Source organism: Ambystoma mexicanum, chromosome 5p (genome assembly GCF_040938575.1).
Source record: "Ambystoma mexicanum isolate Mex_15411 chromosome 5p, UKY_AmexF1_1, whole genome shotgun sequence".
In the NCBI taxonomy this organism is placed as follows: Eukaryota; Metazoa; Chordata; class Amphibia; order Caudata; family Ambystomatidae; genus Ambystoma; species Ambystoma mexicanum.
Window position 1 is genome coordinate 408420784 of NC_090930.1, and position 18046 is coordinate 408438829.

Here is an 18046-nt window from a genome sequence, read left to right on the forward strand (position 1 = left end):
GTTTTCTTTGTTGTGTAGGCAGGCTGTAGTGAACCACCTCTGCCTGTGCTGCACTCTCATTGGTTGCTAAGTGTTTTCTTCCATCCAATCAGGGACCGGCAGGCTTCAGCAGGTCCTCTCAGCAAGGCCCACTGTCTTGAACTGGTTTCTTTCATCTGCTTCTCACTGAGAGTGAGGCCCTGTTTCCACCCTCCTGGCCATCTGTTGTTCTCCTGCACATGTGGAGTTTGTGCCTGGCTGCTGACCATTCCATTAGGTAGGTGCACTTTCTGTGCATTACTGCACCTCCAGGGAATTATTGATCCTGAAAAATCCAAATTGGAATAAAAACGAGAAAAAAAATGAAATTTGCATAAAATTGCTGGAAAGGACTGTTATTTGGCATTTTCATCGTGCTGCCATTTTTTTTCTTTTTACTACCTGGAGCTGCCTTGCTATTTTGAAAGCACAAGTTTTTTCCCACTATTGCCTGCTTATTTGACTGTTTATTGGCCCTTCCAAGATGGCCGCCGTGGTTTTCTTTGTTGTGTAGGCAGGCTGTGGTGAACCACCTCTCCCTGTGCTGCACTCCCATTGGTTGCTGAGTGTTGTCTTCCATCCAATCAGGGACCGTCAGGCTTCAGACGCCCCTCTCAACAAGGCACACTTCTAAGGCCCCTGTCTGCTCCCTGTCCGCATCCGGAACACTAATTGTGGCTCTCCCTGCACCTTAACCACAATGATGCTGCCACCTCACTCCTAAGAAATCCGGACTGCCTTGACTTTGCCTCCTCCAGAACTATGGGTTAGTTCCCTACTTATGGACTCACTCCAACTGCCTTTCACTATCACTGTTCTTTCTGCTTGTTACTCCCATGTTGTCATCCTGATGCACAGTGCTTCCTAAAACCCTTTGCTAACAACCAATTCCAAGATTGAAAAGTCAAATCTTGCTGTTTTTGCTTTGTGCTAAAAATTCAAATCTTGCTGTTTTAGCTTTGTGCGGAAAGTCAAATCTTGCTGTTTTTGCTTTGTGGTAAAAAGTCAAATCTTGCTGCCCATTGTGAAATTCTCTGTATTTTGCTTGTATACTGTTTCTTCTCTGTAACTTGCCAGCCCAGTGACCTCACCACTCTCTTTTGTCCCACACCTACCTACCTTAGCCCCCCCCAGTATCTCCATCCTCTCCTCGCTTCCACCCCAATGGTGCTTTCTGTTTCTCCTATCTTTTCCAACTGCTTCTCCATTGACTATCCTTCCCTTCTCACTAAGTCTGGTAGGAAGAAGTTCAAAAAGGATATCTTGGCCTCTAACCCTGGTCTTCCTATCGCCGACACCTACTCCAATGCTTCCGCCAGACAGACCCTCACAGACATCCTCTTTGTCGTTCCTTCGCCAGATCTATGGACTCCTCATATGGTCACGGTGCTTTGCCCTATCTCCTCCTCTCCCATTAATGGTGGCACTCGCTGGGAAGTTCTCATGGTCTCCTTCGACTCCTCTAAAGTCATCATTAATGTCTACCTAAATGGCACTTTCATGGTCCAAGGCCCTCAGGCCAATCTCCTCCTCTTTGATAGGCTCTTCCCTTGCCTCATCAATTTCCTCTCATCTCCTGCTGTCCCCTCCTCTCCCCCCTTGGCTACCTTGCCCTCTCTCTGCTCCTCCTCCTCTGCCCCTCTTAGGGCTCTTTCTCCTCCACAGGGCATAATGATCTACACTCCTCCCCGGAAGGTCTTTAAGGCTGGCAACCTTCTTCATAATGCCACTCTCAACTCTCGGTCTGCTGTCAAACACTCCTCTGACATCTGCCACCTCCTTGAAGAACTATACCTTGATGTCCTTGGTCTTACTGAGACATGGTTCACGGCCAGCTCTGTCACAAGCTTTGACACTCTTCTCCCTGATGGCTACAAGATCCTCTCAGCACCCAGATCCTCCCGGTCCGGTGGGGGGGGGGGGTAGCCCTGATCTTTCCTGAGTGGATTCCTGCCTCTATCATTCCCACTCAGACCTACTCCTCTTTTGAATGCCTTGTCTGTAGGCTTTCTCTCTCGCCTACCCATTCTCTTATTGTGGTTACCATCTACCGGCCTCTTGGTCAAATCAGCTCATTTCTCTCTGAGTGGGCAGACCTCTCCTCCTCCCTCCTGCCTTCTACCACTCAACTCCTCCTACTCCTCGGTGACCTCAATATACATTTAGACTCAACTTGCTCCTCCTCTGTACTCTTCCGTGACCTCTGCGACTCCCTCTCCCTGTCCATCCTCCCCTCTGGCCCGACTCACTCTGCAGGGCACACACTCAATGTCCTCATCTCCTCTGACCTCCCCCTCTCCATCCCTCTGACACTCCTCTCTCCTGGAGCGATCACTCACTCATCTCCTCTCATCTATCCCTCTCTTCCCCCCAAGCAAAACCTACCCTAACACTGCCACCTACCTTCTCGGACATCCGGCCCATGAAGCGTGTGTCAGTTGAGGCTTTTGCCGCCACTTTCTCTCCCCCTCCACCTTTTGGCTGTCTCACATCCTGACACAAACATGTCTTTGCTCTACTCTTCAATTTCTGATATGCTTCATGCTCTTGCCCCTGTCATGAGGATCCGTTTGAAGTCCAAAGCCAAGTGCAATTCCTGGTATGACTCTGACCTAGCTGCACTTAAACGTAAGTGTAGGGTGCTGAGAGGAAATAGAGGACTTCCTGTTCATCCTCTGACAAACTGGCATGTCGCCTGCTACAAAGGCAATACCGACTCTCTGTCCTCACCAAGAAGAGAGTCCACATACAAGCTCGTGTCTCTGCGGCATCTAACAACTCGGCCGAACTCTTTAAAATCTGCAAGGAGCTGGCCAACCCTGCTGCAGTCTCTACCCCGCCTGTTGCCTCCCAGACTCTTTGCAATGCCCTTGCCTCTCACTCATTTCAAAAACCCAGGACATCCGGTCCACCCTCTTTACCCACACTCCTCCTCTCCCCTCCCCTTCTGTGCTTGCTGACCCTCCTTTAGCCATCCCCCCACCATCCTTCTCGTCTTTTCCTCTTTTCTCCCCTGACGAGGTCGCTAGACAAGTCCGATCTATGAAAGCCTCGTCAAAACAGGTACATCCCTGTTCCTCTAAAACCATCAAGGACCACATTGACACCCTCGCTCTGGCCCTTGCTGATTTTTGCAACCACTCCTTTGCCTCGGGATCCTTCCCCTCCCCTCTGAAGCACTCCTTTGTGCATCCTCTTCTCAAGAAACCCATAGCTGATCCTTCTTGTCCCAATTTCCATTACTCCCTTTCTTGGCAACCTCCTGGATAAATTGGACATCTCTCAGCTTAACCTTCATTCTAATTCTGTTGGCTGTTTCCATGACCACCAGTTTGGCTTCAGAGCTGCCAGAAGCACGGAAACTGCTCTCCTGAACATCCGTGAAGATCTGCTTTCCAACCTTGACTCGAACATTCCCTCTGTCCTCATCCTCCTCGAAATCTCTTCTGCCTTCGACATGGTCAACCATACCATCCTGCTCAACCGTCTCCGTGAAAACCTGGGTATCACTGATCAGGCTCTGGCCTGGCTGACCTCTTTCCTCTCAGATCGACCCTCCCAGGTCCAACTTGGGTCCTTCCTTTCATCTGTCTTCCTCTCTACCTGTGGTGATCCCCAGGGGTCTAACCTCTCACCCTGGCTCTTCAACCAATACCTGGCAACTCACGCTCACTGCATTGCCACTTTCTGCTCAAATTTCCAGTGCTACGCTGACGACACTCAACTCATTTTCAGGCTGCCCTTTGCCACCTCCTCTTCCACCTCTGATTGCCTAACTGCCATTCGAGATTGGTGTGCCGCCAATGATCTTTGTCTGAACGCCAGCAAGACGGAGATCCTCCTCATCGGCACACCTTCACCATCCTTTCCTCTCACTCTCTGGCCGGCCTCCCTTGGCCCTCCTCCTACCCCAATCTGCGGGGCTAAGAACCTCGGGGTCATCTTTGACTCCACCCTTTCCTTCTCCGCCCACATCTCTGAGGTCTCTAAAAAGTCAAATTTCCGACTGTACCTCCTCAGAGGTGCTCTGCCTTTCCTCTCCTTCCCCCAGAAGCTCATGGTATCCCAAGCTCTGGTTCTCTCAAGCTTGGACTTATGTAACAGACTCTTTCTAAATCTACCCGCCTCTACTCTCCGCCCTCTGCAACTAATCCAGAACAGGACTGCAAGACTTGTCCTTGGCCTCAAGCCCTGTGATCGTATCTCTCCAGCTCTGAAATCTCTCCATTGGCTCCCAGTGGATGCAAGGATTAAATTCAAAACCCTCTGCATTGCCCACAAGGCTTTCTGGGGCCTGGGTCCAAAATACCTTCAGCTATCCCTCTGCAAATACCTCCCCTCTCAAGCTCTTCGCTCCTCTACCTCCAATTCCTTCAAGGTCAGTCGTTTTTCAAAGAAACAAGCTGGGGGTAGACCTCTGTCTTCGGCTGGGGCCTCCCTCCGGAACAGCCTCCCTGCCACTCTAAAACTTGAGAACCATCTCTGGTTCCGGAAACATCTCAAGACCTTCCTCTTTTCTTCTGCCTTCGCTCCCCTTCTCCCCTGCTGATCTGTTCTCTCTTGGCACCGTGCACCTGGCCACCCTCTGTCCTCGGGGCCCAGGTACCTGCTCACCCTGCCACCCTCCCGCACTGCCTCCGGGCTACCCCTTGCACTGGGGTCTGTATCTGTAACCATACAGCACCCCCCTTTTTCTTCCTGCACTTATCAGACCTACCCTGTCTGCTGCCTTAAACCTAGCACTTGCAAATTGCTGGCTGCACTAAAACTGTTTGTTGCCTTTATTATTTATTTATTGTTATTTATCCGTTTCTCCTCTGCTTTGCAATTCCCACTTCTCCCCCTTCCATGCACTTTTCCCCTCCCCCACTCCCATGCACTTGCGCGTTCTCAATGTCACTGGACCTAGTAAGATCGCTGTTTTGTTCTCCCTGTTCCTCTCCCTTGCCTTGTCGCGCTCTGAAACACTTGTGTACGAGCGTGATAGAAATAAAATCATATATCATATATTAAGTCCCATCTAGCGTCGGTGCGAAGTTATATAGTTCTTTAATTTGCTTCGAGGACAGTTTATTCGGTCATCCAAGTCACTTGATAGATATGTAAGGCAGCACTGTTTTATTTTCACCGCATTACTAGTTGGCATAAGACTACCCCCAGTTTGGACAGCATCCAGGAGCAGATGAAGCAGAGTTCCTTCTGGTGCAGAGTGAATTTTCTGGTACAGCAATGTACAGCATGATTTTTATTTGGCCCAGATTGGTATACGATTACATATTCATGTAGTCACCAGGGACGTAGTGTGGTAAGCAGAATAACTTTCGGAGACATTTACCTGCAAGCTTACCTAAGCTTTCTGCATGCCTTAGACTTTCCGACTGCATCAATGCCCAATTTTATTTATAACTGGTGCTGGATTCCCGCCAGTTTTCAGAACACCTGAGATGATTCCATGTCCGATCCCCATTCCATCATTAGATCCCTCGAATGATCTCACCAGAGGATGAGTTTGAATTCCAATCTCAGCCCTCGTACATTGTGTCCCCTGTGCATCATTCTCATCCTGAAAGTTATGATCACTGTTAGAAGTAGCAGGCTGCCTCTCCCCAAGGCAGCTGGCATCCTCTACCACCTCTGATGTTCTCTCCCTGATACCTTCCTCCAAAACAGGGGTACCATTGTCTCCATTACTTCTCTTAGCCATTGCCTCTGATATAATGAGGTTAATAAGATGTACATCAGGAGGTAGTACGCTTTTTGATATTTTTGACATTTTTTTATTTCTTGGCCTTATACTCTTTTTCATTTGTGTTGTATCTATCCTCTCCTTTGGAGGCCTCATCTATTGTTAAATCTATAAAATCAGATTCAACATTAGAAACAGCTCGGTCATGTGTAATTCCACCATTAACAGAGGAGCCCACCTCGGACTGCCCAGCCTCAGTTTCTACATTACATTTACTGGCATCTACAGGCAGACCCACCCGTACAGGGGACGTCCGTAGCATTGGGTGACCTTTGTTTTCCAACTGACGTACCAGTCTTTTCCAGTCCTTTTAGTCTTTTGTTAATTTCCATCAGACCCTCCCTTGTGGGAGCATCCACAGAAGAAGTAATTTGTTGCAGGACTAGCCCACAGCTCCTTTTTAGTCCTTCCAGTCTGTTGTAGATTTCTGTCGTAAGTTCAGTTATGTGCTCTTACTTCATCCCAGATACTGTCATAAAGATTCACAAACGAACAAAGGACCATGTTTAATGCTGATACAGTGGGTTGCGTTAAGCGGATTCTATTATCTGCTTCCCTGAGGGTGTGATGGACTGGTGCATCTTCAGAGTGCTCATCACTGACCTCTGAGATGAGACCCCTTGCTCTGAGCCACTGCTTTTTTTCTATGTTCATCAATAAAATTATTCAGCTCTGTAGGGGACCCCGCAAATGAAGCATCACATGTTTGCTGTACAACGCTATGGGACAGTGAGCCAAAATTATTATTTCCATTATTTTCCATTGCAAGGTCAGCAAACTCTATGATGCTCATTGTCATGAAGTAAATTTTCTCTAAGATTCCTTATTTCCTCATCCATTATGGAGTGATCCAGTCTTGCAATCCCCCTCATTGGGATTATGGATTTTATTTCGGTACTTGTACAAGTGTGTTTTCTGAAATAATTCATAATGTTCTGCCCAGCAATAGGAGAAAATAGTTGATTGCTTCAAACTTTTGCCGATATTTTGCCCTTCGGGGTCTTGTGTTCCTCCCCATATACTACTCTAACCAAACCCACAGTGGTACCATTAAGGAGGGTTAATGGTTTCAGGTTTTTTTTCAATGTTTTTACGCTTTAGTGTGTTATAGTCCTCCCTATTGGTGGCATACCACGGGTGGTTCCATCTTCTCCTGGCATACCCAATCCAGCCAAAATAGAGGTATCTGCCCCTAGATTATGGGTTAACACTGCCACTATCGGATCTTCTTGGTGGCCAATACCTATTTCCCCCTCAGCCTTAGATACGCTGGTATAATCAGTGGTTGAAGTGCACAAAAAAGTAGTGGAACTATGCTCCCTGCAGGCCTGCACCCACTCCCCACAAACACCATCACCACACCCCCACTCACACACAATACAAACCCCCAAACACATTCACCTGCTATTTAAGGGAACATTCAGTACAGTGCACTGAAAGTGCAAGTGCATGTTTCAACTTCTTCATATACTTCTATCTTAAAAAGAAACCATTCTGGAACGGTTTTTTTAAAAAATAAAAGTATAGGAACAGTAAAACTTAATTAAAAAAAGTAGAGGAGCACCGCTCCCAACCGCTCCCGCTCACTTCGACCACTCGGTATAATGTGTATTACCGTCAACCCCAGACAGGTCCAGGGTCTCTAAATTAGGGTTGACCTCTCCTAAATTGTGGATTAGGGCTGTCACTATACATTCTTCTTGGTGGCTTATACATATTTCAATATCAGCCTGCAGCTCTGCTGTATGGTTACTGTACATAATTTGGTTATCATACAGAGGATCGGTAGCCTGAGGCGTAACAATAATAGGCTCTTCCATGACTTCTTTGTCGTCAGTTGAGTCATCATTCGTTAATTGACTCTTAAGACCTTTTCGCTGCATTCTGGGGAGAAGTACAAAAAATAAAGCAAAACAAAAAGGGCAAAAAATAAACAGGGTAGGCCCGCTAACACTTCAAACACACAATCTCAGTGGAGTAAAAGATCACTGATGGAAAGAACGTTGCAAAAACCGCCAAAAAAGGATACAATTCCTGCTCTTTTTAAAAATGTCACAAGTTCACCAGTTTACACATTACGGACACTATAGTACTATAAGAGGCGGAAGGCAGCATGGATTAATTTGGCGGGTGCCAAACAGGAGGGGTGAACCGCTGATCAAAGAAGGGAAAATTCCTGCAGTTTCCTCCGTAAGTGAGCCCACGCACCGAGGATCAAAGAAAGGACCCTCCAACCGTCTCAGCTGACAACCCCAGCCAACCCTTCCTGAGGGCATGAGTTAATTCCTGCAGTCAAGGAATAAGGCAGTAGGACTTCAAGGAATATTCCAAACTTCAGAAGAGGCTTTTATGTCCACATATGAATATAGAAAAATATTTTAAAAACTAAAATAGGAACCGGCTGCCAGAGTCAGTAGTAAACAAGTTACAGAAAACCCAATCACAAACTCATACAGCACAATCCCGGGGCAGACAAAAGATTGAGCAGGCTAAGGGAGAGACGCTAATGAATACCTTGATACAAGCAGGGTGTGTGTCCGCTTCCATGCCAACCCCTCACCGACTACTGGCAACCACTCAATGATCCACTCTGCGCGGTGCTCTGCACGTTACTGGCAAATATATATGTTTGAGTTCCGCCTCCAGGTAGTGAACACAGAAAAAACACTCAGGGTGGCCACTGCTTCCACTGCCAACCACTCAATGCTCCACTCGGCGCCTCTCAAGTTTTCATCATCGTGCCATAAAGCCTGACCTGCTGATATTAGTGTCCTCCTGTTCTCAATAGTTATCATGTGAAAACACCTTAATCAATTCACTGTATCCTAAAGAAATATCGGGAAAGTACCAGCATCTCCTTCCTGATTAAACATTTAGAGAAGCCTGTATAAACCTGCCAAGAGTTGAAGCTAAAACACAGAATGGTTTGAATTGCTTTGCATTTGGTCTCCTATGGGCGATGACAGAAAACAGAGATCTTGGAAACCGTTATAGAAAATGTGGCACCTGAGGAAATGGCATAGTGTTCCGTTTGCCTGAAGGGGGAATGTATTGATAGCACAGAAGTACCTGCAGGTCCCCTTTTGTACTACATAATGCACTCCCTATTTGTGGTAGCACTCGGCTTGCCTTTATCTAAAGAATTATTGGAGATTACAAACGTCTCATTCATGGCCCAACATTTGAAGAAGCCCATCAAATGTACTAACAGTTTCACCCAAAAAACTGTTTCCCCCTTACTTTGAATCCGGTCGTCAGTGAATTACACAATTGTTTTTCTTCCTTAGCTGCTTTAGCTTGGGTAGACTTTTGTTTGTCCATATTTGATTTAGTTGTTTCTTACAAAAGAATAAGCTCGACCAATTTTTCAATTGGAGAACGTACCTCTTGAGGGGTACACCAGGGTTGGACCTACCCCCCAGTTATATGCAACATTTGCTTCCTCCATTATCTGACGGAAGCACATCATTCAAGTTGGCCTCTTGCATGTAAGCTGATGACATTCAACATTTCTTTCAGCTTAATCAGCAAACTGGTAGGCACATTTTTTGGTGAGCACTACATAAATTATGATTTATTATTAATGGCAGACTGGCAAGCATGGGGTAAACTGGCCCTGTAAAAATGTCGCCAAAACAGAGAAGTTGATGGCATATGATATGCAACAGAGATGGTATGGTATATAATAGGGTAATTACATTTGATTTAATCACGTGTTACTGCTTTATGCAACCACACTATGATTGTAAACTAAGTGGAGAATGCTTTGTTCAGTTTAATCCATTGGAAAGATCTTATGGGTTTGTAGATTTGAGTGGTACACTAAGACCACACAGAAGCACCTGAGATACTCTGATAACCAGAAGCCTGTTTTATTAATCTCGCCAACTGCCACAATATTGAAATCTCAATGACATAACACATCCTCAAATAAAACTGGAAAAAAGGAAAATAATGTTGGTGTCCTCTGGACAATTATAGTAAACTCCAAGCCACCACAACTACAATGAAAATGTGATCCATATTGCAACAGTTTTTAGAACGATTTCTGTAGCATCTTATCCAGTAGGTCACTTCTGTCAATAGCACCTGACATATTTAGTACTTTCAACAAAAACTATCAAAAACTGGACTCAATGTAAAGATTGAGGGATAGCTGCTTTTGGGACAACGCCATTTTGATTGAATTAATATTGCACTTAGAAGCTGTCATCTGTTGCCTATATTGATAGTGAAGTTAATCAAATTCATGACAATGGGGGGGAAGTTATGAGTTTGCCAGAATCCCACCAATAATTCTGGTGGGATACCGGCAAATTGACCTTACTGTTTATGTTGCCCGATGTCCTGGTATTACTGCGATATTCCATGTAGCAGAAATGCCAGTAAATACTGATAGGACTCCATGGAGGGGATTTCTGCAATTACCAGCAACGGTAATACCAGTAAAAAAGGATTTCTTTTTGCCAGTGGGGGCCTGATTTAGCAGCAACTCAGGGCTGGAGGTAAATCAGTGCCGCCACCAGCAAACTTGTGTTTTGCCAGTCCGTTAAAATTGCCTGCAATTTTTCCAGAATTGCAAAACTATAATGACCCCCAATGCCTTACTCAAAATACCTTACTTATTAATTTACCCAATCTACTGTTAACCTACTGTGCATATTAAAGGCCTCCTAAAACTGCCTGACCCACCTGTGGCAAGGGCCCTCTATTGCCTATAATTCATGGTCTGAATATCAGGAAGATCCCCCCCCCCCCCGATCCTGACCTGTGAGGTGGAATACTGACAATGGCAATGAAGTAACTAGTGCGCACTGTTGTGTACCCAACCTCTGAAATGGGCATCTCTATACTTGAGGAATACTTGCACAAAGCAATGTGAAAACACCCTCTTAAAAATAATTTGACACACATTTTTACCTCAATAAGCTCAACGTAAAAAACATTAAAGAAAGGGGAAAGAATTAAAGGGTTACAAAATAGCAACAAGGAGGTGTTATGTGGTGGGAAGCAACAGTGTATGAGTGGGTGGTGTGCGCATCTAGGGTATTCACCCCTTCTCCTCAATGTGGAGCCACCCCCTTTGATGCTAGGGAGGTGAGCCCACTCAAGACCCTCCATAGGGGTCTGGGCAAAGGGGACCTCACTGGGAGTGACTCCCCCTTCAAGGGCAAGGACTCTCATTCCCATGATGAACTCCCTAGACAAAGCACCATATCTCGCATATATGGGACTACCTGCTATGAAGAATGATGTGTCCTCTTTACATTTGGCTGCAGGCAATGATGAAGCAAACCAATCATCAAAAGGAAAAGAATATGTCTCTTTGGGACGAGGATGTGTATTTAACTGGGACAAGTGGATTACGAAGAGGGAGTGGGTATGGTGCGCAGGGGAAACCCCCTGACATAAGGACGGCTTGAAGTGGCGGAGCAGAAGCAAGCCACGGTGCCCGCAGCTTTGGAAATGGCAAAAAACAGCAACTTGAGACACCGGTGGGCCGGCGGGACCAGCAACCAGGAAGCTGTTGGCAGCAGGAGAAGAGGAATTCCATGCAAGGTGGTGGCGTGACCATGACCGTATTGTGGTGGGTGAGATGCCCGGTTAAGGACGCCAGGACTATCTGAGGCAGGAGCGCTAGCAGCTCCCTACTGCCGGCGTCCGTAGATGGCAGCAGCCTGAATCGCAGTGAAGAACGGAATGGCAGCAAAATCAAAGAATGAGAAGCCAAACGACTTGGTTGATTACCCGAGCGGGTGCAGAGCCCTGCAAGGTTCCCCTGGATACACAATGGTACCAGGGAGAACGGGAGAAGTGTAATACTACTGGCGAAACACTACATGAGCAGAGAAACTTGTCCCAGTCCTAAGGACTATATACTATCAATAAACCAGCCGAACTGGAGTTGTGAGTAGCCAATCGAGAATGTGACAAATAACCCTGGGAAATAAAGAGAGACTGGAAACAAATACCCTGGAAAGAAGGGGAAAGGCCCCATGAAAATAGGGTGGAACAATGCAGAGAACACACCACAAAAACATGTATAATTGTTGTGAGGTAAGGTTGTCAAGTGAACAGTACAAGAGAAGTCATAATCCAATACAGAGAACCCAGTAGAGGGGGAAAACTGAAATTGGATAAAGTCATATCAAACCTGTTGAATTTAAAAACTGAACATTTTACTTTCCATCTGCACTACACAGATGAACTCAGTCACTCACAGGTGGCAGGTGAACCGCAGCCAGTACCACTACCTACAGGACACACCAACACAATGAGAATTCTACCCCTCAACCAGCTTGATGGACTCTTCAGTCGACCCATGGAAGCACACAGAGGCGCATGAAGTTCCTTTCTGTATACACATGCTGACCTCACCATAAGTCACCTTCTAGACACAACATTTCACGCAGACTGGACTGAAATGAGCCCAGGATATTATCAAACATTCTTCAACCACTTCATCCCTCCCTCATTCCTTGTGTTTGTATCATCTGTTCCCCACTTCCCAAGTCTCTTATCTTCCTCTCCCTCATTTTCTTTCCTCCAGCAGACAAAGGTCTGGATACTGTGATGAATCCTGCAGAGTCCTCATAAAAATCTTGCCTAAAGTGTCCTCCCAGGTGGCCAGGGAAAGGCAGACGATTTCTGATCCTGACTTGAGGGTGCTGTTCTGTGTGAGGCTCACCTGGGAGGAGAAAGGGCCCAGGGGAATACGAGGGCTATGTTGGGTGGGACACAGTATTTGTCTTCCTCTAGAGAGGACTTTTCTTCATTAACAAAGTATGTAATATCTTGTTGTCATAACAATCTTTTAGTTCACCAAGTTAAACATCTTAACATGGGTAAAAACAATCATAAACCCCTAGGCATTGAGGAAAATGAAAACCCATCTAAAACCCTGGAGACCTTTGGAGCTAAAAGCTCCCCTACCTCCCAAGGGTACAGTGAAAACAAGTCTGTGAATTATAACAATTCAAACTCTAAAGAACTTGATTCCTCTATGCAATCCAGTCTTGAAGTTGACCTAACGATATTCCTTTAAAGAATATTATGGGGCACTGGAATGAGTTTGAGACCGAATATCAAGCTAGAAAAACTAATGCTTGAATAAGGGACTTTAAATCCCATAATCCTCGCGGTACTGGGACGAAAAAGAGGACTAAAGAGTAACAGGGCTGCAAAGCGCAGCTTATTATCAGGAATAACCCACACCTGAGGGAGAGTGAGAGGCTTAAAAGGCCCCCAAAGGTGCAGGCCATTACTGAGCATGGAGAAAAGTGAAAGCAGCAGAAGACACCGGGACCACTGTCGAGCAGAGAACAGTAGCCAGCCCCTGAGGGGGTCTTTACATCCAGAAACCTTAATTGCAGAGGTTGCGCAGGGGGAAGTGTGAGAGAAGGAAGCTTGCCCTCTGAAGACCTGTTTTGCAAGTGCATTCTATGTGAAATTAATACCAAAGGTAATTTTGAATACCGAACTATCAGAAACCAGAGAAAATATTATTTTGCAAAACCAAATGACTGTGGGCCTCATTACGAGTCTGGCGGTAACCGTGCCTGAAATTCCAGCAGGTTACCATCAGACTTGTATTACCATTCCGCCTTCGTGATTCCCGGAATTACCGGGGCATTACGGATTTGGAGATATGCCACCCTGTCGCTAATTTTCAACAGGAATGTCATGGTTGTAATGGGTCGGTAGTTGGTTGGGACAGCTGGGGCGAATGATGCTTTATTTGAGAAGTGGCATGATTCTATGATCACAGTTGGTACATGGCAGGAAGTGAAGGATTCGTTGACAACAGTAAGCGCTCAATGCATTCTTTTATTAGAAGGGCTGGGCAGGTGTCATCCTTGCAGCGGGCCGGTTTCAGGCCTCTTATTATGGTGTCTAGGAGAGAGCAGGAGATAGGTTGGAAGTGGAAAGGTGGGACATGGGTGGGTGGTTCAGGAGGAGCTGGTCTCAGTGGTGTAGATACAAATGGGTCTTAGTCTTGTGTTTTGATTGTAGTAGCATGATTTTGCCAACTAGGGCATTTTGGACATTATTGCACCAGACAGGATATTTGACAATGATAGTTGGGTAGGACAGGAGATTCTAGTTTGTGGAGTTTTGCGAATAGCTCTCGGGGCTGGAAGATGCAGTGGAGATTCTCTTGTTGTAAGTAGCTGCTTTAGAGGAGTGGATGGCTCCCCTGTAGGTTCAGGAGATGTCAGAGTAGGTCTCTTTGTTGTTGGGTCCTTTTTCCAAACTGCTACTGCAGCTTGTTTTATCGCACGCATTAGGCGGAGGTCAGGGGTGAACCAGGAGCCGTTGTGTCTGGACTTTTTGGCCTTCCAGGCATTGAGTGGGGCCAATCTGTTGACTACGTTGTTGAGCAGAGTGTTGTAATTGTTGACCAGGGAGTCATTGTCCTGGAGCATTAGAAGCGGGTGATTGAGTAGAGGAATGAGATTGGTGCTGGTGAGTTTGCACATGCTTCGGGCCAGTGTGTGAGGCAAGGAGTTGCTGTTTTTGGAGGTTTGATTGGACTGGGGATCAGGAAGGAGATGATGTTGTGGTCGGACCAGAGGCAGGGTGTGTTAGAAAAGATAAGAGATGCTGCAGTTGTGGTCCATAAGCCAGTTCAGGGTGCGACCGTGCAGGTCGGTGGGTTTAATGATGCACTCGGTAAAGCCTAGGGCAGCAGTGGCGTTTGCTCGGGTTGAGGCTTTGAGGGATAATTAAACCCAGGTTGATGATTTTGGATGTGGATTTGAGGTTGCAGGAGATGAGCTATGTGAGCCCTTCTTCAAAGGTTGTTGAGGCCCCAGGCCGGCGGTAGATGAAGTTGATGGTGATGGTGGAATTGGGTGACCAGCTCAGTTTTGCAGAGATGGTTTCACATTGGGAGATGGTGGATGGGGTCAAGGCATGTTGCGTGAGAGAGTTTTTGTAGATTAGGGTGACACCGACTCCCATTTTGTTAGGTCTGTCTTCATGCAGTAGGGCATAGTACAGTGGTAGGTGCAGTGAGTGACTGACTAGAACTGCTGGTGGTGGTGGAGGGCAAGTGAGTGAAGGATTCCTGCACTACTATGTTAGGCAATGTGGGCACAACTGGTGGGGACAGTGCTCTCAAAGACAGTGCAGGTGCAGCAGTGGAGGGTATGTGCTTACTGTGCAATGCAGGCAGGGCTGCGGTAGGTGTATATTTTTGGTGCTGAGCCGACACACTGTGGGGAGAGAAAGCTCTCACAAGTAGTGTGGACACACAAATGAGAGCACAGAGTTAGGAGCAGATATGGGCATTACAGAGGCACAGTTTGTATGTGTGTGGGCACAACAGGGGCAGGCATGGCTAGTGGGGGAAATGCGTGCACAGTCGGCCGTGCAGGCACAACTACAGTCCGAGATGTGGGAAGAGTAAATAAAGCATGCAGCATAGTTTGTATATGGCTCATTGGCACAGCAAATGTAGGCAAGGTTGGTGGGGGCAATGGGTGAACAGTAGGCTGTGTGGGTAGAAATTGCAGTCCGAGATGCGGGAAAAGTAGATAAAGCATGTGGCACATTTTGTATATAACCGGAGGGCAGAGTCATGGTGTGCATGGTTATTTGTGGTCTGGCATGTGAGGTTATGTTAAGAGAGGCGTGAGTTTAGCGGGCATTGCAAGTGACTCAAAGTCAGGTAAGGCCTTTTCTGGCAGCATGGACAAAGTGTGGGCAGCAACGTGCTTGCAGGCTATGCAGGCGATGTGTGGATTGGATTTCTCGGTCTAGGTGGTGCAAAGCTGTTGGGGGTGAAAGATGCATATAATACGGTCGGCATAGTTGATAAATGGCAAAAGGGGGTAAGAACGGTGTGGATGGAGGTAGGGATATGCGCATGTAAGATGGATGGTGTTACGGATATAATATTGTGAACTTAACTTATATTTTTATTTTTGTTGCCTTTGAAATGCCAAGCATTACCTTGTTGAGTTACTGTATGAATAAGTGTGAGGGCCATTTCCCTTGAGATTACGTGCGCTTCAGCCATCCCGGATTTAATCCGCGTAGCAGATGCCGTGGACTGGGAAGTTTTCCCCACGCCCGAAATCTTGATTCGCCGCTTGCATTACAAGCATGGCACCATTAAACACGTTGGACAGTGACCGTTTCCACCACGGCACGCTCCAATGGCAATAAGGGAATAAAAACCTGCATGCAAGACCCGGCGCATGCTCTTATTGCGGCGGCTCCATTTTGGACTCATCCTTTGAACCATTGATGTTCACTTTCGGATACCCGACTGTTTCGGGGTGACCTGTTTTTGCCTTTGCTACCCGTGCAGAGATCGTTTCTATGAAACGCCCACACACAGAACACTCAGACGTCCCAGTCCATTCGTCCTGATGAAGGCCTGCGCAGCAGTGGCTTACACTACAGCCCACCAGGGCCAAAACACCTTTGTGTAGACTTCAAGCCACAGTGTTCAAAAATACACACTGTTTTGATTGTGTAATGTAGCTCCTTGTATTGTCTTTACCTGATTGTCACGAACCCTGTCACGCTTTGACGTGGCAGTAGGAACTGTACTGTTTAGAGCATATATACAGTTATTCAAGCTCACTGTTTTGAACCCTTTTGTTACTACATCACCTATTATTGTGTACACATGTATTTGATGGGTTTTCTGTGCTGTGTCTGAAAATCAGACAGATATGTCTTAAATTTGACTAAAAAATTCACTCTCTCTATCAACAGACTATGTCTCTCAAATTCATATGAAGGGTTTGGTGGTAAGGTTGCTAAGACCCTGTTCACTCGCATTGAATTTTCAATAAGTGTGAGGGACAGAGATCTTTTGGTAGAGTGTTTCCTTTAGTTTATTTTAAGCAGGGAAATCCTCGCCAGGGTAGAGATACTGAGGTGTTTATCCAACCTTTTGAGTTAATAAAATGGCATCTTTTGAAAAACCTTCACAAAGATGTCTGACTCACATTTCAGACCCCTCAAAATACCCCTGGTGGGGGCACAGTAAGCCACTCCATAGACAAGCCTAGACACTCTGTTATTAATATGGTGGTAATGCGGTGCAGCATAAAAGCTTATTAACATGCAGGATTCACGGTTTCATCTGTTCTGTACACATCCATACAACAGCAAAACAAGCTTGCACTGGTACCTGTGCTCCTTCTAACCAGATCTAACCCACTTTTCTTGCAGAACCCTGAGCTCCAAGAGGCCCTGCAAATGGCAGCTGTAAGTGATATCAAATCTAATTACAAAACCTAAAATAGCACATGTCAGCGCTATAACGAGATGTAGCACTTTACACAGATTGTTTTTCCTTGTAGATTTGTTAAGCTTTGCAAATAAATTAGAGTTCAGTAATGCAAAATCACTACTCTCTACACACACATGCAAATTAATTTCGAATTATGTACAGCAATCTATACAAAATGTGAATAATTATGTTCAAAATGTGCTGAATTATTTTTAAATCATATCTGAAGTGTAACCAATATAAAACTATGCCATTTACTACAAAACGAACAATATTTTGTGCTGTGCATCCTACAAACACTACAAACTCACATTTTTACGGAATAGTTAAGCTGTTATTTATATAAAGAAGAACTTGAAAGTACCTTTTTAAAGTATCCAAGCTGTCTTCGTGTTCAGAAATGGACAATTGCAAGGAGTTTCGTTTTTCTTGATAGTCATGCATCACCTCAATCTACAAAATAAGAGGTACAATTTCTGTGTCCTTTTGTTGACATCAAGAATGATTCCACCAGCAGTAACTTCAATATTACACATATCCTATTGATAAACACAGCGGGTCTGAACCACAGTGGTCAGTAGGTAGGTCTGTGTGAAATTTCTGTCAGTGTAAAGTACGGCGTTGTGTGGTAATGGATACGGAATGAACATCTGCGTCACTAATGCAAATTGTATGTTACATTTGCAGTTGTTCATAATGCCCTACCTAGGTAGGTGGTCAAGGTGCAGGAAGATTCAGCGTCTTCACATTTATGAACATTTTAGCCATCACAAATAATAACAATCGCCACTTCACATACATGTTATTAATTCAAACGCAACAGATTATTTACATTAATGGCCCAGAAGTGGCTATGTTCTCTGCCTTTATCCAAGCTTTTCTGAACTGAAGTTTAACAAAATGTGGTACTAATGGCTACATCGATTCTTATAAACTTATAATCATGAACTGGTAATATACTTGTTTCCCTGCGACCATACCTAATCAAATAGTGGTTTGGGAAGGGCATTCCCCCCGCACCTTGAGAA

The 18046-nt window shown here is 45.7% G+C and overlaps 1 protein-coding gene across 3 annotated transcripts in view; it reads right to left on the minus strand.

The window, feature by feature from the left end:
* The window catches only part of MCF2 (MCF.2 cell line derived transforming sequence), a 1935885-nt gene that overhangs the window by 828663 nt on the left and 1089176 nt on the right, over positions 1-18046 (minus strand). For all 3 annotated transcript variants that reach the window (XM_069612795.1, XM_069612794.1, XM_069612796.1), the window contains one exon: positions 17383-17471. In XM_069612795.1, the coding sequence (XP_069468896.1) occupies positions 17383-17471 (89 nt within the window). The remainder of the gene's footprint in view (positions 1-17382; positions 17472-18046) is intronic.